General features: G+C 44.6%; 1 protein-coding gene across 1 annotated transcript in view; it reads left to right on the top strand.

Moving 5' to 3' along the window:
• Positions 1-24,931, top strand: part of LOC137371234 (FRAS1-related extracellular matrix protein 2-like) — a 280,561-nt gene that overhangs the window by 201,025 nt on the left and 54,605 nt on the right. Inside the window, exon 7 of the mRNA XM_068033445.1 lies at positions 20,132-20,281. Coding sequence (XP_067889546.1) covers positions 20,132-20,281 — 150 coding nt within the window. The remainder of the gene's footprint in view (positions 1-20,131; positions 20,282-24,931) is intronic.

The raw sequence follows: 24,931 nt of genomic DNA, 5'->3' as shown, positions 1-24,931 counted from the left end.
AACAAGCCCAGTCTGTCCAACCTTTCCTCATAAAACAACCTGCTCATTCCAGGTATCAATCTTGTAAACCTCCTCTGAACCGCCTCTAACGCATTTACATCCTTAAATAAGGAGACCAAAACTGCACACAGTATTCGAGATGTGATCTCACCCGTGCCCTGTATAACTGAAGCATAACATCCTTTCTTTTATTTTCAATTCCTCTCATAATAAAGGATAGCATTTCATTAGCCTTCTTTGTTTGGTAGAGCTGTTCTCAATTTATAGTAACAATGACACTCTCTGCCATTGTGGTGAGTAGGCTTGCGGTATTGGTGTTTCAGTTTGTTCGATACAGCTAAAGCTCAGAATTTTCTGAGCAATTCTTACAAGTCTCCAAAGGGAAGTAGGATGGAGGGTCACATAATCAGCATTATAGCCCTTTCCATGTGCACAGCTCCACTTTGGCAGCAGAGCCTCGCAAAATTATCCCCTATGTGTTTGCAGCTTCTTTTATTTCACAAGCAATTCCCCTATCTCTTAATGTTCATAAATGCATTTAAGGGATCCATAGGTGCATTAAATGGGAAGTTAGATAAGCAAATTTGGGAGAAAGGAAGAGAAAGTTATGCTGATAGGATTAGATGAAGAGGAGTGGAAGGAGACTCACTTGGAGCATAAATACTGGCATAGATCAGATGGGTTGATTCTGTGCTGCATGTAATTCTTTCTCCGTCTTTTAGGTTTTCTTATGCTTCAATTCAAAGAGCTGGCAGGCGATTTGTTCCGATGGCTCATCCTTTGCCATTTGGCCCAGCTAATAAGAATGACAGGGTTACTTCTGATTTCCCCCCCCCCGCCCCTTCTCGATAAATAAAAACTCCAAAATCTAGAATTTACAACTCAACAGATAGGGAATTCCACGCCAAACCACATCCTATTACTTGATGGCATAATGCATATATACAACAGTATGCTCATTGCTGAAACAAAGTGTTGAAATGCTGTTATGCATGGACTGGCTCGGTTCAATCGCTGTTAAGTAATTTGGTTTGTTTCAAAGGAATTGCAGAACTCATTAAAAGGCTTGAATGATTTAGCAATACCACAGGTGTGCTAAATTCTGATACCCTATTATTTTGTTCAGGATTAATCTCAATCTTTTCATTAGTTTAATGTAACCTGAGGCCTCACCAGCTGTCATTATAGTGTACTAGACAGAAGAATATAGCAATTCTACATTCTCAGTTGAAATGGTTAAGTGCAGCTTGGAATGGCTGGCTTAGTCCAGGGGATGAAGTTCTACATCAACAGCATCTTGTAGAGCATCTCTAATGTAATAAAACCTCCCAAGGTGTTTCACAGGATCATTATAAAACAGAATATGACACAGATCCACAGAAGGAGATCATAGGGCAGATGACCAATAGTTCGATCAAAGAGGTAGATTTCAAGGAGCGACTTAAAGGAGAAAAGCAATGTGGAGAGGTTTAGGGAGGGTATTCCAGAGTTTGGGGCCGAGGCAACTGAAAGCGCGGTCACCAATGGTGAAGTGATTAATATCGAGGATGCTCAAGAGACCAGAACTGGCAGAGCGCCAATATCTCAGAGGGTTAAGCTTACCCACTCTTGATCTTTTCATTCAAAACTGTCGGCGAGACATTGGTCATCCTTGTGGAGACAAAGTCCCGCCTTCACATTGAGGATACCCTCCATCGTGTTGTGTGGCACGACCACCGTGCTAAATAGGATAGATTTCGAACAGATCTAACAATGCAAAACTGGGCATCCATGAGGCGCTGTGGGCCATCAGCAGCAGCAGAATTGTACTCAACCACAATTTGTAACCTCATGGCCCAGCATATCCCCCACTCTACCATTACCATCAAGCTTGGAGACCAACCCTGGTTCATTGAAGAGTGCAGGAGAGCATGCCAGGAGCAGCACCAGGCATATCTCAAAATGAGGTGTCAACCTGGTGAAGTTACAACACAGGACTATCTGCGTGCCAAACTGCATATGTAGCATGCGATAGACAGGGCTAAGTGATCCCATAACCAACGGATCAGATCTAAGCTCTGCAGTCCTGCCACATCCAGCCATGAATGGTGGTGGACAATTAAACAACTAACGAGGTGGTGGCTCCACAAATATCCCCATCCTCAATGATGGGGGAGCCCAGCACATCAGTGTGAAAGATAAGGCTGAAGCATCTGCAACAATCTTCAGCCAGAAGTGCCGAGTTGATGATCCATCCCGGCCTCCTCCTGAAGTCCCTAGCATCACAGATGCCAGACGTCAGTCAATTCGATTCACTCCGCGTGATATCAAGAAACGGCAAAAGGCACTGGATACTGCAAAGGCTATGGGCCCTGGCAATATTCCAGCAATAGTACTGAAGACCTGTGCTCCAGAACTTGCCACGCCCCTAGCCAAGCTGTTACAGTGCAGCTACAACACTGGTATCTACCCTGCAATGTGGAAAATTGCCCAGGTATGTCCTGTACACAAAAAGCAGGACAAGTCCAACCCGGCCAATTACTGCCCCATCAGCCTACTCTCAATCATCAGTAAAGTGATGGAAGGTGTCATCAACAGTGCCATCAAGCGGCACTTGCTTAGCAACAACCTGCTCAGTGACGCTCAGTTTGGGTTCCCTCAGGGTCACTCAGCTCCTGACCTCATTACAGCCTTGGCTCAAACATGGACAAAAGAGCTGAACTCAAGAGGTGAGGTGAGAGTGACTGCCCTTGACATCAAGGCAGCATTTGACCGAGTATGGCATCAAGGGACCCTAGCAAAACTGAGGTCAATGGGAGTCAGGGGGAAAACCTTTCGCTGGCTGGAGTCATACCTAGCGCAAAGGAAGTTGGTTGTGGTTGTTGGAGGTCAATCATCTGAGCTCCAGGACATTACTGCAGGGTTTCCTTAGGGTAGTGTCCTAGGCCCAACCATCTTCTGCTGCTTCATCAATGACCTTCCTTCAATCTTAAGGTCAGAAGTGGGGATGTTCGCTGATGATTGCACAATGTTCAGCACTATTTGAGATTCCTCAGATACTGAAGCAGTCCATGTAGAAATGCAGCAAGACCTGGGCAATATCCAGGCTTGGGCTGATAAGTGGCAAGTAACATTCGCGCCACACAAGTGCCAGGCAATGACCATCTCCAACAAGAGAGAATCTAACCACAGCCCCTTGACATTTGATGGCATTACCATCGCTGAATCCCCCACTATCAACATCCTAGGGGCTACCATTGACCAGAAACTGAACTGGAGTAGCCAAATAAATACCGTGGCTACAAGAGAAGGTCAGAGGCTAGGAATCCTGAGGCAAGTAACTCACCTCCCTCCTCCCCAAAGCCTGTCCATCATTTACAAGGCAAAAGTCAGGAGTGTGATGGAATACTCTCCACTTGCCTGGATGGGTGCAGCTCGAACAACACTCAAGAAGCTCGACACCATCCAGGACAAAGCAGCCCGCTTGATTGGTACCCCATCTACAAGCATTCACTCCCTCCACCACCGAAGCACAGTGGCAGCAGTGTGTACCATCTACAACTTGCGCAGCAGCAATGCACCAAGGCTCCTTAGACAGAACCTTCCAAACCCGCGACCTCTACCACCTAGAAGGACAAGGGCAGCAAATGCATGGGAACACCACCAGTTGCAAGTTCCCATCCAAGTCACACACTATCCTGATTTGGAACTATATCGCCGTTCCTTCACTGTCGCTGGGTCAAAATCCTGGAACTCCCTTCCTAACAGCACTGTGGCTGTACCAACCCCAAATGGACTGCAGCGGTTCAAGAAGGCAGCTCACCACCACCTTCTCAAGGGCAATTAGGGATGGGCAATAAATGCTGGCCTGGCCAGCGACGCCCAAATCCCACGAATGAATGAAAAAAAATCTCAATTTCTCTGCCCCCCTCACTCACTCTAACCTGTCCCCCTCTGAACTTGAGGCACTCCCATCTCTCATGTCTAACCACCAACATGGTCAAGGGTGGTGCTGTTGTTGTATGGCGTACTGACCTGTACCTTGTAGAGGCTCAGCGCCAACTTTCAGACACTTCTTCCTACCTCTCCCTGGACCATGACCCCACCACCGAGCATCAAGCGACTGTCCACAGGACTGTCACTGACCTCATCTCCTCTGGAGATCTTCCCTCTACAGCTTCCAACCTCATAGTCCCGCAGCCCCGCACAGCCCACTTCTACCTCCTTCCCAAAATCCACAAACAGGACTGTCCCGGCAGACCCATTGTGTCAGCCTGTTCCTGCCCCACTGAACTTATTTCTTCCTATCTTGACATTATATTTTCTCTGCTGGTCCAGTCTCTTCCCACCTACATCCGTGACTCTTCTGACGCCCTACATCATTTTAACAATTTCCAGTTTCCTGGCCCCAACCGCCTCCTCTTCGCTATGGACGTCCAATCTCTCTATCTCTCTACACCTCCATCTCCCACCAGGACGGTTTGAGGGCTCTCCACTTCTTCCTTGAACAGAGGCCCAACCAGTACCCATCCACCACCACCCTCCTCCGCCTGGCTGAACTTGTTCTCACATTGAACAACTTCTCCTTCAACTTCACTCACTTCCTTCAAGTAAAAGGTGTTGCTTTGGGTACCCACATGGGTCCTAGTTATGCGTGTCTTTATGTGGGATATGTCGAACATTCCTTGTTCCAGTCCTACTCAGGCCCCCTCCCCCAACTCTTTTTCCAGTACATTGATGACTGTATCGGTGCCGAACTGGAACACTTTATCAACTTTGCTTCTAATTTCCACCCTTCTCTCACCTTTACATGGTCCATCTCCGACACTTCCCTTCCCTTCCTCAACTTCTCTGTCTCCATCTCTGGGGGTAGGCTGTTTACTAATATCCATTATAAGCCCATCAACTCCCACAGCTACCTCGACTACACTTCTTCACACCCTGCCTCCTGTAAGGACTCCATTCCATTCTCCCAGTTTCTCCGTCTCCAGAGCATCTGCTCTGTTGATGCTACCTTCCACGACAGCGCTTCTGATATGTCTTCGTTTTTCCTCAACCGAGGATTCCCCCCGCTGTGGTTGACAGGGCCCTCAACCGTATCCGGCCCATTTCCCGCAGCTCTACCTTCACCCCTTCCCCTCCCTCCCAGAACCACGACAGGATTCCCCTTGTCCTCACTTTCCACCCCATCAGCCTTCATATCCAAAGGATCATCCTCCGCCATTTCCGCCACACCAGCGTGATGCTGCTACCAAATGCATCTTCCCCTCCCTTCCCCTGTCAGCATTCCGAAGGGGTCATTCCCTCCGCGAAACCCTGGTCCACTCCTCCATTACCCCTACCACCTCTTCCCCTTCCCACGGCACCTTCCCCTGCAATCGCAGGAAGTGTAATACCTGTCCATTTACCTCCTCTCTCCTCACTATCCCAGGCCCCAAACACTCCTTTCAGGTGAAGCAGCGATTTACTCGTACCTCTTTCAATGTAGTATACTATAATCACTGCTCACAACGTGGTCTCCTCTACATTGTGGAGACCAAACGCAGACTGGGTGACCGCTTTGCAGAAAACCTCTGCTCAGTCCGAAAGCATGACCCTGAGCTTCCGGTCGCTTGCCATTTCAACACTGCCCCCTGCTCTCATGCTCACATCTCTGTCCTGGGATTGTTGCAGTGTTCCAGTGAACATCAATGCAAGCTTGAGGAACAGCATCTCATTTATCAATTAAGCACACTACAGCCTGCCGGACTGAACATTGAGTTCAGTAATTTCAGAGCATGACGGACCCCCCATTTTACTTTTATTTTTAGTTATTTTTTTCTTTTTTATATATTTTTTTGTGTTTATTTTATTTTAGTTTGTTCAGTTTGCCTACCTACTTTTTTCATGTTTGTACTTGTGGCTGTTCAGTTTTCAGTCCGTTAACACTCTATCTGTACTAATGCTTTGTCTTTCAACACACCATTAATGTATTGTTTGCCTTTGCTCCATGACCTTCTGGTTGGTTTTCTCTGTGACCTTGTCCTAGCTACACCTTCTCCTTTGTTATCTCTTGCCCCACCCCCGCTTTACTTGCTTAAAATCTTTCACATTTCTAATATCTGCTAGTTCTGAAGAAGGGTCACTGACCTCAAATGTTAACTCTGCTTTTCTCTCCACAGATGCTGCCAGACCTGCCGAGTATTTCCAGCATTTCTTGTTTTTATTTCAGATTTCCAGCATCCGCAGTCTTTTGCTTTTATCTCAGAGGGTTGTTAGGTTTGAGGAGATTACAGAGATAGGGAGGGGTGAGGTCTTCGAGGGATTCGAAAAAAAGGATGAGAATTTTAAAATTGAGGTGTTGCCTGACCAGGAACCAGTGTAGGTTATCGAGCATGGGGGTAATTAGTGAATGGGACTTGGTGCAAGTTACGTCATGGGCAGCAGAGTTTTGAATGAGCTTATGTTTACGGAGGGTGGAACATAGGAGGACTGCATTGTGTTACGATCAGGTGAGCAATGTGTCTCGGGGTCTCTCGCTGTCTTCACCTGGTCTTATTGTAACAGGCTTTAATTTTAAACACACTGTGTTTTGAGCTCCCCCTTTGTGAATCCTTGTTCAGTTTCCAATTATCAAGCAAATAACAGAGCACAAACAGGCTTTCTTTGGTTTCAAGCAGAAAGAGGAAATTTATTAAAACCTTAAAACTTAAACTCTAATACAGTTCATGCCTACGGATATATGACATGCTCACGCTAGCATGCACATGCGATATAAACATGCAGATAGGAATAGAAAAGAACAGAAGAAAAGATAAGTAGAACAGTTTGAGGCAATATCTTGTTACTGTTTCTCTTGCTGTAGTCCTTGATTGAAGATATGGTTTTGCAATTCGTTGAGGCCCAGTATTAGTCTTAAACCTTGTACACATAGGAAATCCTTCTCTCTTTTAGTTTCATTTGTTTTCACAAGATTCAGTTCCGTGGGAAGAGATGAAGCGGGCAGACAGGAGACAGGTAAGCAGAGGAGATCTTCTCAGTCCATGAGCACACGGCAATTCCTTTGTTTGGGAGTTCAAAAACTCTGCAACAGCCAGTCAGTCATGTGACCAAAACTGGTCTGACCACTTCTGTGTATTGGAGGAACAGGGATTGGCTCCCTTTGTTTCCACATTGTCTGGTACTATGCAAATGTCCTTCCAGTCAGACATTGCAATTTTTAAAAATTTAATGTTCCTGTGGCGAAATAATGTGTGCAGGTGGGGTTTTCTTGACAATTGGAATAGTCAAGTCTAGGGGTAACGAAGTCTGGCCACTAAATGCATATCTTTGGCACTAAGGATATGGTTTTGGTTTCAAAATGGCGACTGTGCTGAGCACACACACTCCCAGTGCACGCTGCACTGGACACCATTTGGTGAGGGCATTAGGAGCATGCTTCAGAAGTATGCAAAGTAGACAAATAGTGATGTTAATCAGTGTGTAATGCTAATTTGACGGCACCACTGCCATTTCCGACCTTGCCACTCCAGTTAACACCCTCTCTTAAACAGGCACAACTGAATGTGCATTCAGCCACAGGATGGAGCAACCCCCCATTGCCCCCCAACCAGCACTATTTAAAATAATCATCAACACTATCGAGTTTGTTGCTAATTAATTTCTACTGCCTCTGTCTGAGTTTATAGAAATGTTTGGTTGTTTGCAAAATAGTTTAAAGTTCATAAGGTCGACAGGGAGTGGTGTTACATATGGAGAAGGCCTTGGTTTTGATTTCAAGGGTTTTGGTCAGACCGCTTGCTCACAGTCATGGCTGCTGTAGTCACCATTTCCCTTGGCCTGCAGTGTGATTGAGATTGAGTAGAAGCAGCACAAAAGAGGAGAAGAGACAAGAGGAGGGAGGAGGGAGAAGGGCTCACCCAGGGTCTTCTGGGAGAAGGAGGCACTCACAGAAATCAGCTGCCTCTTGCAGGAAGGCACTGCTTGTGCCTGTAAAGATGACCTTGGCTTGAATTTCTTTGCATCAGGATCCTTCAAGGCTGGAACAGGCGACATCTGTAATATCTCCCAGTTCACCATCCGCTGTTGCATGAGAAAGGTGGCTGATGATCTTTAAGCCAGGAAAGGAGAGTTCATTGTCTTCCCTCTGACCAGAGAGAAGCAAAAGGAGTGTGCATTTGGCTTTGCCATAGTGGACTTTCCCATGGTGCTGGGTGCCATCAACTGCGCACATGTGGCTTTGCAGATGCTGCATCTAAATGCACCACAACTGCAAAGGGTTTCATTTCGTAAATGTGCAGTTGGTGTGTGATCATATTTAGCACATTATGCAGGTGAGTGCCTGCTATCCAGGCAGCAGTCATTTATTCTCCGCCAGTCCACTGATCCCTCAGTATTTGAGCCACCACATGAAACCAGTCGACAAGGGCTATCTGCTTAACACCTGGCTCATGACTCTTATGAACCCAATCACATGCATATAATGAAAGCCATGCTGCCACATGAAACATCGTGAAGTAGACTATGGGGGCACTCAAGAAACGGTTCAGCTGCCTGGACCACTTTGGGAGCCTTGCAGTACTCACTGGAGAGTATGTCCTGATTGTTCATGGTCTGCTGTGTCCTGCACAACCTCGCCATCATGAGGACACAGCTCTTGCCACCAGGGATACAGAGAGCAGCTCAGAAGGAGGAAGAGAAGGAGCAGGAGGAAAGGAGGAGGCAACTAACACATCCCCTTTCCAGCCAGCTGTCTATGATCACCTCATCCATTCATCCACATCCCAGAGTATTGTAGGAGGTGGCTATAGAGATAGTGGATGCATTGGTGGTTATCTTTCAAAATTCTATAGATTCTGGAAGGGTTCCTGCAGTCTGGAAAGTAGCAAATATAACCCCACTATTTAAGAAGGGAGCGAGAGTGAAAAGGAGACTATAAGGGATGAGATAACTGTACACTTGGAAAATAATGATATGATTGGGCAGAGTCAACATGGATTTATGGAAGGGAATCACGTTTGACAAACCTGTTGGAGTTTTTTGAGGATGTTACATGGAGCATAGATAAAGGAGAACCAGTGGATCTGTTGTATTTGGATTTTCAGAAGGCTTTGATAAGGTCCCACACAGGAGGTTAGTAAACAAAATTAGATCACATGGGATTGGGGGTAATATACTGCTATGGATCGAGAATTGGTTAACAGACAGCAAGCAGAGAGTAGAATAAATAGGTCATTCTCAGGATGGCAGGCTGTTACTAGTCGGGTACCGCAAGGATCAGTGCTTGGGCCACAACTATTCACACTCTATATAAATGATTTGGATGTGGCGATCAAATGTAATCTTTCCAAATTTGCTGATGACACAAAACTAGGTGGGAATATAAGTTGTGAGGAGGATGCAATGAGGCTTCAAGGGGATTCAGACAGGCTAAGTGAATGGGCAAGAACATGGCAAATGGAATATAATGTGAGTAAATGTGAAGTTATCCACTTTAGTAGCAAAAACAGAAAGGCAGAATATTTCTGAAGTGGTGAGAGTTTGGGTAGTGTTGATGTCCAAAGGGACCTAGGTGTCCTTGTTCATGAGTCACTAAAAGATGGTATACAGGTGCAACAAGCAATTAGGAAGGCAAATGGTATGTTGGCCTTCATTGCAAGGGGATTTGAGTACAAGAGTAAAGATGTCTTGCTGCAATTGTATAAAGTCTTGGTGAGACTTCACCTGGAGTATTGTGTGCAGTTTTGATCTCCTTGTCTAAGGAAGGATATATTTGCCATAGAGGGAGTGCAACGGAGGTTCACCAGACTAATCTCTGGGATGGCGAGATTGTCTTATGAGGAGAGATTACAGAAACTGGGCCTGTATTCTCTAGAGTTTTGAAGAATGAAAGGTGATCTCATGGAAACTTACAAAATTCTTACAGGGCATGACAGGGTAGATGTGGAGAGGATGTTTCCTCTGGCTGGTGAGTCTAGAACCAGGGAACACAGTCTCAGAATAAGGTGTAGGCCATTTAAGACTGAGATGAGGAGGAATTTCTTTACTTAGAGGGTGGTGAATCTGTGGAATTCTCTACCCCAGAGGGCTTGAAATTGGAAAAGGACTCCTCCAGGCTCCTTGATAGTGACAAAATATTCTCTGGCTGGCCTACCAATGCACAAAGCATTTTGATGTGCATGCCCATCTGTCTTTTCTTGTGCACTGCGCCATCGAAGTCTTCATCTGATTTTCCTACAGCAGAACCCATCTGCAACCTTGTCCTCTGGGGACCTGGCATCGGCCCTACCCTTACCCCTGCCCTGACTGCAGGCCACTCCTGCCCAGTGACTCACTATGTGCAGGTTCCGCCTCTATACTACCCTCTAAGGTACCTACAGTGCCAGTATCTGAGATGGTGACTGCAAGTGTCAGATCAAGTGATGGTGCATTTTCCTCAGAGTTATGCTCTTCTTTCTCACCCTACATCGTCATGCAGCACTCGCTGGCCAGGCGGCAGGTCTTGGGTATCTGAAATCATAAATACACAAGGGGAGACGTGGGAGAGGGAAGGCGGGATTGGGTGGAACGCAAGAGGTCCATGGTTACACCATATGCAGCTTGTACTTCATGCCAAATTGCGTGATGAGGGGGAAGTGGGATTTGAGAAGGTGCAATAGGGAGGAACATACGTCATCCTGGATGGCTTCAGCAATGTCAGTTGTAATGGCCTGAGTGACAACCATGCCAATAATGTGGAGCACCATCTCCTCCAACAGGGTGAGGTCATGCAGCCGTACCTGTTCCCCACCTGTTCTTTGCTGAGTCCTCCTGTTATGTGCTACTTGTCCTGCAAGATAGAGAGAAGAATATAGCTATAGAATAGCTGTGTGCTGTGAAACATATTGCTGATGTGCCACATTTTACAATAGGATAAGAGTAGATTTTTGTTCTTTTTATGACCTACTTGTTGAATTTTTATTTTAATTAAATGTTTGATTTGATTAAGATTCCTCAGTTCTTCAGTCATGACTTATTGTTCACAAGTTGGACGTTGGTCCTGTGGCTTCTGTACACATATGGGCACATAGTTAATGTAGTGCTACAATTAAATACTCAAATGTAAAAAGAAAATCAGATTTTCTGGATAGTGTTTATGCTGCTCAATAGTCACATAATCAGTTGTGACGAGCAGATCTAGGCAGCAATCACTGAATTATTTCTCAGGAAGAAGGATTCAGTAATGCATTCACTGCAAGGAGCTAATTAACTCCTGCAAAGTGCTCCTAGTTGCTGTGCATCAGACCTACATCAGACTAGTAACAAGCATCTCCCACTACCTATTTACCGGGATGGAAACTCGGGACATGCGCATAGCTAATAATTTAGTGCCATATTACACCAGACCTGAAATTGTACATGTCAGTACCTTGTAACTTCACTTTGCATGAATCTTTGCACATGCTCTGGCTGGCATTGACCAGAATCACAGAATAATACAGTGCAGAAGAGGCCCTTCGGCCCATTGAGTCTGCACCGATGCATTAAAGTCACCTGACCTGTCTACCTAATCCCATTTGCCAGCACTTGCCCCATAGCCTTGAATGTTATGACGTGCCAAGTGCTCATCCAGATACTTTTTAAAGGATGTGAGGCAACCTGCCTCTACCACCGTCCCAGGCAGTGCATTCCAGACCGTCACCACCCTCTGGGTAAAAAGGTTCTTCGTCAAATCCACGGGTGGCGCAGTGGTTAGCACCGCAGCCTCACAGCTCCAGCGACGCGGGTTCAATTCTGGGTACTGCCTGTGTGGAGTTTGCAAGTTCTCCCGGTGTCTGCGTGGGTTTTCGCCGGGTACTCCGGTTTCCTCCCACCACCAAAAGACTTGCAGGTTGATAGGTAAATTGGCCATTATAAATTGCCCCTAGTATAGGTGGTAGGGGAATATAGGGACAGGTGGGGATGTGGTAGGAATATGGGATTAGTGTAGGATTAGTATAAATGGGAGGTTGATGGTCGGCACAGACTCGGTGGGCCGAAGGGCCTGTTTCAGTGCTGTCTCTCGAAATAAAAAAATTTTATCAATAAATAAACCTCCTGCCCCTCATCTTAAACTTGTGACCCCTCGTAACTGACCCTTCAACTAAGGGGAACAGCTGTTCCCAATCCACCCTGTCCATGCACCTCATAATCTTGTACACCTCGATCAGGTCACCCCTCAGTCTTCTCTGCTCCAGCGAAAACAACCCAAGCCTATCCAACCTCTCTTCATAGCTTAAATGTTCCATCCCAGGCAACATCCTGGTGAATCGCCTCTGAACCCCCTCCAATGCAACCACATCCTTCCTATAATGTGGCGACCAGAATTGCACACAGTACTCCAGCTGTGGCCTTACCAAAGTTCTATACAACTCCAACATGACCTCCCTGCTTTTGTAATCTATGCCTCGATTGAGAAAGGCAAATGTCCCATATGCCTTTTTCACCACCCTATCAACCTGCCCTTCTGCCTTCAGAGATCTATGGACAAACATGCCAAGGTCCCTTTGTTCCTCGGAACTTCCCAGTGTCAGGCCATTCATTGAATACTTCCATGTCACATTACTCCTTCCAAAGTGTATCACCTCACACTTTTCAGGGTTAAATTCCATCTGCCACTTTTCTGCCCATTTGACCATCCCGTCTATATCTTCCTGTAACCCAAGACACTCAACCTCACTGTTAACCACTCGGCCAATCTTTGTGTCATCCATGAACTTACTGATCCTACCCCCCACATAGTCATCTATGTCGTTTATATAAATGACAAACAATAGGGGACCCAGCACAGATCCCTGTGGTACGCCACTGGACACTGGCTTCCAGTCACTAAAACAGCCGTCTGTCATCACTCTCTGTCTCCTACAGCTAAGCCAATTTTGAATCCACCTTATCAAGTTACCCTGTATCCCATGTGCATTTGCTTTCTTGATAAGTTTCCCATGTGTGACCTTGTCAAAGGCTTTGCTGAAATCCATGTAAACTACATCAACTGCACTACCCTCATCTACACACCTGGTCACATGCTCAAAAAATTCAATCAAATTTGTTAGGCATGACCTCCCTCTGACAAAGCCATGCTGACTATTTAACTCTCCAAGTGGAGAGTTTCAGACTTTTCTCCAATAGTTTCCCTACCACTGACATGAGACTCACTGGTCTGTAGTTCCCTGGCTTATCTCTACAACCTTTCTTAAATAGTGGGACCACATTAGCTGTTCTCCAGTCCTCTGGCACCTCCCCCGTGGCCAGAGAGGAATTAAAAATTTGGGTCAGAGCCCCTGCAATCTCCACCCTCACCTCCCACAGCATCCTGGGACACAAATCTTCTAGACCTGGAGATTTGTCCACTTTTAAGCCTGCCAAAACCTCCAATACCTTGTCACTCCCTATGACAATTTGCTCAAGAACCTCACAGTCTTTGTCTCTGAGTTCCATATCTACATCCTCATTCTCTTGGGTGAAGACAGATGTGAAGTATTCGTTCAACACCCTACCAATGTCCTCTGGCTCCACCCACAGATTTCCCCCTTGGTCCCTAATGGGTCCTACTCTTTGCCTGGTTATCCTCTTCCCATTGATATACTTGTAGAATATCTTGGGATTTTCCCTACTTTTAGCAGCTAGAGCTTTCTCATATCCCCTCTTTACTCTCCTAATTGCTTTCTTAAGCTCCATCCTACACTTTCTGTACTCCACTAATGCTTCCCTTGATTTGCTCTCCTTGTATTTGCTAAAAGCCTCTCTTTTCCTTCTCATCGTACCCTGAATGTTTCTGGTCATCTGGTTCTCTGGGCTTGTTGCTCCTACCTATTACCTTAGAGGGAACATGTTGGGCCTGTACCCTCCCCATTTCCTTTTTGAATGCCCCCCAGTCGATCTTGCTCTTCTGTAGATTTCCCGACAAGTAGCTCTTTCCGGTCTACCTTGGCCAGATCCTACCTTATTTTACTAAAATTCGCTCTCCCCCAATCCAAAACCTTTTTTTGCAACTTGTCTATTTCTTTCTGACCAAGACAACTTTGTGAATGGTACTTATGTCTGGAAATCTGAACTGTCAAACTAGCTAATCTTGTTGTGCTGATCTTTTGTAGGATACATGCATAAACCCCGGGCGACTACATTTAGTTTGGATCAACTATATCTGACATGAAGGGATTCACTATCTGACTGTTATTGCAATAAAGCTTGACATCAGGATTTAATGCTCAAAAGCTGTAAGATCATTGCTGTGGGAGACTAGAATGCTATCTAATGAAAAAACTGTGAATTCAAGATTTTTTTATTAAGGTCTTTATTTTTACGTTAACTGAGTGTACAGGGAAAAATTGACTCTCTTGGGCAGTTATGCGTAATAAACTGTTATCACTGATACAAACTAGATTTGGCTCCACAGCAATATAAAGCGTGCAGTGCAATTCAGGTGCCAAGTCGCTGAAATATTATTGAATCAATGCAGGAGTGAGAATCACAGCACCTCAGCTTCACAGTTGCTGCAGACGAACTGTAATAAACAGGGCTGTATGTGGCAAATGTAGTATTTTAAATGCCTGTTCTGAATGCTGCCCCCACCTACACCTGCACCCACTGGTAGCACATGTAGAGGATTCTGAAGCATGTTAAAATAGTGCATCCTGATGAATCTTTGAGTAAGGTTCCCCTTGTCCTCACCTTACATCCTACCAGCCTCCATATTCAACAGATCATCCTCTGCCATTTCCGCCACCTTCAGCACGATGCCACCACCAAACACATCTTCCCTTCCGCTCCCCTTTCGGCATTCCAACGGGACAGCTCCCTTCGCGATACCCTATACTACACCTCAATCACCCCAACACCCCCTCCCCTTCCTATGGCACCTTTCCATGTAAGTGCAGGAGATGCACCATCTGCCCTTTTACCTCCTCTCTCATCACCATACAAAGCCCCAAACACTCTTTCCACGTGAAACAGCAATTTACTTGTACTTCTTTAATTTAGTACCCTGCATTCACTGCTCACAATGCAATCTGCTCTATGTTGAGGAGACCAAATGCAGATTGGGTGACCATTTTGCAGAAAACCTCTGTTCCGTCCACAAGTATGACCGCGAGCTTCCGGTCAACTGTCATTTTAAATCTCCACCTTGCTCCCAAGCTGACCTCTCAGTGCTCAGCCTCCTGCTGTGTTCCAATGAAGCTAAACATAAGCTCAAGAAACGGCACCTAATCTTTTGATCAGGCTTCCACTGAGTTCAACAATTTCAGACTGTAATGCCTGCCCCCATTTTGTTTCCTTTTCTTTGCAGGTTTCGGTTTTAGTCTCATTTTTCCCTGGTTTCTGCTGATCATCATGCTACCATTCACACCTCCCCTAGACACATCTTTAGTTTCTTTATTTGTCCCATTACCATTCCCTTTGGCCCTGCACCATCAATCCGTTGGTCATCTATTCTGCCCTGTCTTCCACCCTATCACAGACCTTCCCATTTGTTCTTTTTCCACCCTCGCCCCTTTCACTTACTAAAAACCTGTTACATTTCTAACTTTTCCAAGTTCTGATGAAAGGTCGTTGACCTGAAACATTGGCCAGAATTTTACGCCCCTCCCCCACCCCCGGCAGCAGTGAACTGGAGTCAGGGCGTATTAAAATTGAGTGGGAGCGGGGGAGGGGGCAGGGCCGTCCCTGATGCCTCCCCGCCACCACTACAATTTTAGGAGGGGCAGCGACATGGAGAAATGGCCCGCCCGCCCCAGGTCAATCAGGGCCCTTTAGTGGACAACTTTAGCTGCCACTTTAGGGCCTCCTCCCACTGCCGCCGCTGGTATTTTACCAGCGGTGAGCAGCCAGCTCAGGCCCTCCTTTGGGTAAAACCTGGTAGCCTCCTTGTGGGGAGGGGGGGGGTGCTCCTGATCGGGCACCCTATGCCCATGGGGTGCTTCCCCCCCCCCCCCCCCCCCCCAAAAGCCCCAACTGCCCCCACTGAAATAAAGTCCAATTAAGGGCCTGGGGAGCATAAAATCCCAGCGTGGCTCCCCAGGCCCAGCGGAGGGAGACTCGCCCCCGACCATTTGGCCGATGGGCGGGGCCATCTGTCCAATGTAAAATTCCAGCCGTTAACTCTTCAGAGATGCTGCCTGACCTGCTGAGTGTTTCCAGCATTTCCTGTTTTTACTCTCAACAAGCACTGATTTCAAATCAGAACCTGTAGTGTACTAAGACTGTCAGTTGTCAGTATTTGTGCTTACATGATAAAAAGTGCAATGTTAATGGTGGAAAATAAACTTTAATCAATAAGTTACTTTGAATTTCCAGTGCACTTTTACAGGGAGTGAGGGAGAAATTGATTTATAATGGGCTGTGAGTTTGTACAGTAAAATATTTTTTTCTAAAGAGCAGCACATTGGAGAGCTCAACTGCTGCAAGGATTCAGCTTCATAGCCTACTCTATTAAGTGCCAAATTGCACCATAATACTATGAAGGGATGCCAGACTTAACATAATTCATGCAGGGAAGTGGGAGTTCAAAGTACCATTGCCAGACAACTGCCAGGTGCTTAAAAGTTGTACTGGCCAGAGCATTGGAGCATTTTACCTATTTATGCTCACAAGCTGCATCGCCATCTGGATCTTCACAGTATTTTTGGGGAATGCAGAAATTTTTTGCCCTTAAAATGCTGTGTCAGTCTGTCACTTAAAATTCTAACATTTCAGAGTTGGCTCTGCTGCTCCTCAGCAGTACATGAAACGCCTCCACTATTTGGGGGTGAGGAAGGAAACAGGATTTTCAAACTGAGTAATTTAAATCTGCACCATTAAAATGTACACAATCCAGAGACTGAATAGAATTTTTCCCACTGTATCAGAGAATTTCTGAATTTATTTTGAAAGCTGCAAAGAGCATTTAAAGATATTAAAAGATGTTTCAGGCAAATTTAACAATATGAAAGATTTTGAGAGTGGCTGCAGATGTTGCACATAAAAGGATCAAAAGAATTTTAAAAAAGAGAAAAGTCATGTTATTTTTCTAACTAGGAATTGGAAATTTACATACACGCAGCAATGTGCAAACTTCTTCTCACCATAAAGCAGTTGGACTGATTTGATCTCAGTACCTATTGAATCCACTTTAACAGAGAATACCTGGATAGGCCTGGATCGCAGCTAAACATCATAACCATCCTTCAGTCCCAGACTAGCCATGAGCAATGCCACAGGAAGATCAGCTCATGTAACATTAAGCCTTAAAGCTCATATATTCTACAAAGCAATCATAGAATGATTACAGCACAGAAAGCCATTTGGACCATCATGTCCATGCCAGCTCTCTACCAGAGCAACTTACCTAGTCCCATTCATCTTTTTCCTATAGCCCGGCATATTTTCTCTTTTCAGATAATTATCCAATTCTCTTTTGAAAGCCACGATTGAATCTGCCTTCAGACACGCTCAGACACAGTGCATTCCAGACCCTAACCTCTTGCTGCCTAAAAAGGTTTCTCCTCATGTCACCATTGTATCTTTTCCACTCACCTTAAATCGGTGTCCTCTAAGTCTCATTCCTTTCGCCAATGGAAACAGTTTCTCCCTATGTACTGTCTTCAGACCTCTTATAATTTTGAACACCTGTATCAAATCTCCTCTTAATCTTCTCTTCTCCAAGGAGAAGAGCCCCAGCTTTCCAATCCATCCACGTAACTGAACCTCTTTATTCCTGGAACCATTCTCATGAATTTTTTCTGCACCCTCTCCAATGCATTCACATCCTTCCTAAAGTGTGTCGGCCAGAATTGGACACACTACACCAGTTGAGGCTGAACCAGAGAGAGTGGGACCAGCAAGCAGTTTAAAAGAGAGGCAGCAGCGGGGAGCAGAGAGAGAGAGCTGGACTAGTGAGCCGTTTAAAAGAGCTATCCGGGCTAATCCAGGCCACCAAAGCGGACCGACCTTGGCCTGAGGAGAAATTTTTTAAAAAAAAATCAAAGTATGACATCACAAGAAAACAGGTAGTTGATTGGTTGGTGAGTTTTTTTTATCATTTATCTTTCAAAACTGGGGTAATTTTACTTCTGTCGACTCCTCTGCTGTTGCTAAATTATCAGACTGCTTATCTGACATCCAGTACTGGATGAGCAGAAATTTCTCTCAGTTAAATGTTGGGAAGACTAAAGCCATTTTCTTCAGCCTGTGCTCCAAACTCCGTTCCATAGCTACCAACTCTATCCATCTCCCTGGTAACTGCCTGGGACTAAACTGGACTGTTGGCTATCTAGGTGTCATATTTGGCTTCCGACCACATATCTGTGCCATCACTAAAAATGCCTATTCTCACCTCCCTAACATCACCTGACTTTGTTGCTTCCACAGCTCATCTCTGCAGAAACCTTCGTTCATGTCTTTGTTACCTCTAGACTTGACTGTTCCAGTGCATTCCCTGGCTAGTCTCCAACATTCTAAACTCCATTGACTTGAGGTCATCCAAAGCTCTGCTGCTCATGTCTATTACCCCTGTGCTCGCTGAGCTACATTGGCTCCCAGCCAAGCAACGCCTTGATTTAAAATTCTCATCCTTGTTTTCAAATCCCTCATGACCTTGCCCCTCCCTTTCTTTGTAGCCTCCTCTTGCCCCACAACCCTCTGAGATATCTGCGCTCATCTAATTCTGGCCTCTTGAGCATCTCCAATTTTAACCGCTCTACCTTTGGAGGCTGTGCCTTCAGCTGTCAAGGCCCCAAGCGCTGGAATTTCTCCCTAAACCTATCTAACTCTCAACCTTTCTTTTTTCCTTTAAGATGCTCCTTAAAACCTACCTCTTTGACCAAACTTTTGGCCGTCTGTCCAAACATTACTTTATGTGGTTCAGCGTCTAATTTTGCTTTATAACACTCCTGTAAAGTGTCTTGGTATGTTTTATGAGCTAAGAATGCTATATAAATATGAGTTGTTGAGTGTAAAATTACAAATTATTGAAGGTGAAGAAATCTCAGTTTCAGTTTCTTGATGTGAAATTTCAGACTGATAGCAACCTGTGTTTAGTTCTTTTTTTGGTCTCAATACCCAGCCTTCCCGGTGCGTTTTGTGGAGAAGTGAAAAATGTATGGAATTTCTTGGCAGGTGATTAGAATGCTGTTTGCCCAAGGTTACTCTGATAACATGTTGGTACCACACCATCCAACAGGCCCCAGTCAAGTTGCTGAGAAATACATCAATAAAATCCTGTAAAACATAAAATTGAAGGGCTTTGTCAGCAATTATTCTGAAAAATAAATTAACAACAAACATCAAAATCTCCTGTTCCAACCTGCAATACCGCACACAAGATTTTAAAAAAAACTACAGATCACTTATTTGAATGAATTAAAACACAATTTAATGGATAATATATTTGAAAGCCTACTTTTTGCCATTGTCTCCAACTGAATTTTGTTTGGCATTGCTTTTTTGCCGAAGTGGTTTAAAAGGAACAATATTTTTAACTTTGCCTTTTGCTCACATAGATCTAATTTGTTTTATTTTCCTGGATTTGCTCCCGTATTTGTGTTATCTGAGGCATGGTTCCATGAACAGTAAGTGCCTTTCATTAGTTCCAGAACTAAATCTGGGTAATGAGTGTCAGCAGGGTGTCTGGATTTTGGTTCACTAGAGCCAAGCCTGATTTTGCCCTTGCCTAATGTCAGCACAGTTACACATTCCAGCAGGATTCGCTGGTTAACCATCGAAAATGGGAATTCTTTCTGATTTGCACCTGGCCCAGTATGAATCTCTCTCTAATTTGCCTCCTGGTGGGGAAGTTCACACCCTACACTAACTATGTTCACCTGACATTGGACAAGTGCAGGCCCCTGCATGGGCTACTGCACTGTACCACCATGGCAACCTACTCCTATCAATCTGCTCCTGTCAGGTTTACACACTAATAAATCTAAATTAATGATAGGATTGCCATAAGTTTGACATAGTAACTTATTTTTAAAAATACTGCTTTGATATTTGTATCAATTAAATTGCCTTTGAAATTGTTAATGCCCTCATTACCAAAAGCTTTTCCCCATATCACTGTAGATGGGGTGATATGAATGAAACAGCTAAAGACCTGGCTTCCTGGGTATTTTTGCCCTCTCTTTTATATGAGTAGTTGTACACATGGTTCATGCTGCTGATATTATCTCTATTCCAGAACCAGTTTTTTACTTTGGAGACACTGAATACCAGGTGGATGAAAGTGAAGGCTACGTGGAAGTCCAGGTCTGGCGAACTGGAACAGATTTGTCCAAGACTGCAACAGTGACTATTCGATCTCGCAAAACAGAGCCAACATCAGCTGAAGGTGAGGGCACGATATTTTGTGGTATGGTCATAGGCCCAAATTTTGCAGTCAGCAGAGAACAACCAGTGCTCGCCTTACACTTGCCCACAGACATTTTGTGGGTTTTTGCACTGTGATTTGCAGTTATTGGAGGGTCAAAACAGTGCAGCACCCTCTACAGGGAATTTTGCAAACAGGGCAAGCAAAGGTGCTTCTCCTCACCCAATACAATTGAAGAACCCTTACGAGATACACAGAGTGAAAGTTATAATATTTAGTTCAATGTAAAATCATGTGCAGAAAATGAAATAAAGGGAACGAAAGATGGGATTAAGAGAGAGGTAAGAGACAAAGAAAAAGTACAAAAAAAAGGTTTTTAAATCTCCAACAATAATTAAAATCTGAAGAAAGAAGAGTTCACATGTTTAAAAGTAAATTTTCAGTGCCTGGGAGGTTGTTTGGCAGTGATTAAGACCAACCACGGCGTTAAAAATTCACTTACACTCAAATGGACGAGCCCTAACTTTTCCTGGTGTGTTTAGTGGGCATCTAGTGGGTAAGTACCACATCTTTATGCACTTCATGTGTTTGAATGCTGTGTCTTTGAGTAAGATACTGTTGGAGCACACCTTTTAGGATTGAGGTGGGCCAAGTAGATCAAGTATCAGTAGGAAATCATTTAAGGAACAGTGATCATTCTATCATAAGGTCTAAGCTGACTATGGAAAAGGACAAAGAACAATCCAGAGTAAGAATAATTAACTAGGGGAAAGCCAACTTCATTGGGGTAAGAATCGTGCTGGGGCGAATAAATTGTAGTCAAAAGTAGCTGAACAATGGGCTGCCTTCAAAGAAGAGATAGTTCGGGCACAGTCAAGGTATGTTCCCTCAAAGGGGAAAGGTAGGGCAAGCTCCCTGGAAGACAAAGGAGGTAGAGATTAAGCTTATGACAGATGCCAGGTAGAAAATACTATTGAGAAACCAGCCTGAATATAGAAGGTCCAGAGGAAAGTGAAAAAGCAAATAAGAGAAGCAGAGAGAGAGCATGAAAAGAGACTGGCAGCAAGCAATAAAGGAAATCCCAAAGTTCCCTGTAGACATATAAATAGTAAAAGGGGAGTAAAAGGAGGAGTAAAAGGAGGAGTGGGACCAGAAAGGGAATTTACACATGGAGGCAGAGGGCAAAGCTGAGGTATTAAATAATACTTTGCATCTGTCATTACAAAGGAAGAAGATGCAACCCAGGCAATGGTGAAAGAGGAGGTAATTCAGACACTAGAATGGTTTAAAATTGATAAAGAGGTGGTATTAGATAGGTTGTCAGTACTTAAAGTGGATAAAGCACCAGGACCGGATGAGATGTATCCAAGGATACTGAGAGAAGTGAGGGTGGAAATCGCCAAAGCCCTGGCCATAATTTTTCAGTCTTCCTTAGACTCAGGGATGGTGCCACTGGACTGGAGAATTGCAAACATTACACCCTTGTTCAAAAAAGGGTGCAAAGATAAGCCCAGCAACTATAGGCCAGTCAGTTTAACTTCGGTGGTGGGGAAACTTCTAGAAAAAATAATTCGGGACAAATTAATAGTTGCACGGACAAATACAGGTTAATTAAGGAAAGCCAGCCTAGATTTCTTAAGGGAAAATCATGTTTAGCTAACTTGCTGGAATTTTTTGAGGAGGTAACAGAGAGGATTGATGAGGGCAATGCTGTTGATGTGGTGTACATGGACTTTCAAAAGGCGTTTGATACAGTGCCCCACACAGACTTGTGAGCAAAGTGATAGCTCATGAAATAAAGGGACGGTAGCAACATGGATATGGAATTGGCTGAGTGACAGGAAACAAAGAGTAGTGGTTAATAGATGTTTTTCGGGCTGGAGGAAGGTTTGTAGTGGAGTTCCCCAGGGACCCTTGCTTTTCCTGATATATAATAATGACCTAGACTTTGGTGTACAGGGCACAATTTCAAAGTTTGCAGATGATACAAAACTTGAAAGCATTGTGAACTGTGAGGAGGATAATGTAGAACCCCAAAAGAGCATAGTCAAGTTGGTGGAATGGGCAGACAGGTGGCAGATGAAGTTCAATGCAGAGAAATATGAAGTGATTCATTTTGGTAGGAAGAACATGGAGAGACAATATAGAACAAAGGGTACAATTCTAAAGTGGGTGCAGGAGGAGAGGGACCTGGGTGTATATGTGCAAAAGTCATTGAAGGTTGTAGGACAGGTTGATAGAGTGTTTAATAAAGCATACAGTATCCTGGGCTTTATTAATAGGGGCATAGAGTACAAAAGCAAGGAGGTTACGTTGAACTTTTATAAGACACTAGTTCAGCCTCAGCTGGAGTATTTTGTCCAGTTCTGGGCGCTCCATTTTAGGAAAGATGTGAGGGCGTTGGAGAGAGTACAGAAAAGATTCACAAGAATGGTTCCAGGGATGAGGAATTTTAGTTATGAAGATAGATTGGAGAAGTTAGGACTGTTTTCCTTGGAAAAGAGAAGGCTGAGAGGAGAATTGATTGAGGTATTCAAAATCATCAGGGGTCTGGACAGAGTAGATAGAAAAACTGTTCCCACTTGTGTAAGGATCGAGAACGAGAGGGCACAGATTTAAAGTATTTGGTAGGAGAAGTAAAAGTGGCATGGGGAAAAACTTTTTCAGGCAGCGAGTGTTTAAGGTCTAGAATGCATTGCCTGAGAACGTGGTGGAGGCAGGTTCAACTGAAGCATTCAAAAGGGAATTAGACTGTTATATGAAAAGGAAGAATGTGCAGGGTTACGGGGAGAAGGCAGGGGAATGGAACTGAGAGAATTGCTCTTTCCGGAGAGCCGGAGCGGACACGATGGGCCATTTGGCCTCCTCTGCACTGTAACCATTCTGTAATTCAATGATTTCGGAGGACAGCAACTTCCTGATTTCTGCATTTAACTGCGCATGTGTGGATGCTGAAGGTTGCTGTCTGATGTGTTGCTTAATAACTGAGCATTGATAGCCTCCCCATTATTCTTAATACAAAATCCAAGCCACTGCACGAAATATTGAATCTGAAACTTAAAAAATTAAGAATTCCTGAGGTCATTGAATTCTCATATTGAATCTTCAACAGTATTACATTCAGACATTTATGAGAGTTCCCCTTCACAATTTTAAGAGTAGCTTAGAAGGATTAATTTGTTTCTGTGTCTAACAACATTTTTCATTTTCTGTCTTCTTCTTCTTTGGCCTCCTTGTCTCGAGAGACGATGGGTAAGCACCTGGAGGTGGTCAGTGGTTTGTGAAGCAGCGCCTGGAGTGGCTATAAAGGCCAATTCTAGACTGACAGACTCTTCCACAGGTGCTGCAGATAAAATTGGTTGTCGGGGCTGTTACACAGTTGGCTCTCCCCTTGCGCTTCTGTCTTTTTTCCTGACAACTGCTAAGTCTCTTCGACTCGCCACACTTTAGCCCCGCCTTTATGGCTGCCTGCCAGCTCTGACGATCACTGGCAACTGACTTCCAGAACTTGTGATCAGTGTCACAGGACATCATGTCACGTTTGCAGACATCTTTAAAACGGAGACATGGACGGCTGGTGGGTCTCATACCAGTGACGAGCTCGCTGTACAATGTGTCCTTGGAGATCCTGCCATCTTCCATGCGGCTCACATGGCCAAGCCATCTCAAGCGCCGCTGGCTCAGTAGTGTGTATATGCTGGGGATGTTGGCCGCCTCGAGGACTTCTGTGTTGGAGATACGATCCTGCCACCTGATGCCAAGGATTCTCCGGAGGCAGCGAAGATGGAATGAATTGAGACGTCGCTCTTGGCTGACATACGTTGTCCAGGCCTCGCTGCCATAGAGCAAGGTACTGAGGACACAGGCTTGATACACTCAGACTTTTGTGTTCCATGTCAGTGCGCCATTTTCCCACACTCTCTTGGCCAGTCTGGACATAGCAGTGGAAGCCTTTCCCATGCGCTTGTTGATTTCTGCATTGAGAGACAGGTTACTGGTGATAGTTGAGCCTAGGTAGGTGAACTCTTGAACCACTTCCAGAGCGTGGTCGCTGATTTTGATGGATGGAGCATTTCTGACGTCCTGTCCCTTGATGTTCGTTTTCTTGAGGCATTTTCTGTATAGTGCTGAAAATTAAAATGCTTCATCAAACACTATGCTTGGAGGCATCTTTTCCAAATGAAGTATAGTAAATCAATACAATTGTGCTGACAAATGGCTCAACCTAGGAATGTAAACAGTTCTATTATTTGCAGCTAAATGACCAAAGGTATCCTACCCCATTGTGCCTCATTCAAGTCAATAGGACATTGCTGAGAAATGCTTTAGCATAGGAATGTTAACATGTCCATTCCCGTGCCCTGTGTACTAGGAAGGTAGTTGAAGTGCACCTTCACCATTTCTAAGTCTGACCTTCGAAAGCAAAATGCTATCCTTAGTCTGGTGCACAAAAGAAGAGCCAGAAAAAAGGTTGATTTCTTTTAACCTTTACTAACAATTTCCCCTGAATTAAATTCACCTTAATTAAAATCTCTCCACTAACATAGAAAACAAGAACTACAAAGGCTTACTCCATTCTTTCTAAAAGTCGTAACTTATTTTGTAGTTTCATGTAAAAGCATTACTCTTTAACAGAAATTCTGGCACTTCCTACTAAATCTTGCCTGTTGG

Source organism: Heterodontus francisci, chromosome 6, assembly GCF_036365525.1.
Source record: "Heterodontus francisci isolate sHetFra1 chromosome 6, sHetFra1.hap1, whole genome shotgun sequence".
NCBI classification, from domain to species: domain Eukaryota; kingdom Metazoa; phylum Chordata; class Chondrichthyes; order Heterodontiformes; family Heterodontidae; genus Heterodontus; species Heterodontus francisci.
Note: the sequence above shows the minus strand (reverse complement) of the source record. Positions and strands in the feature narration are given on the sequence as shown.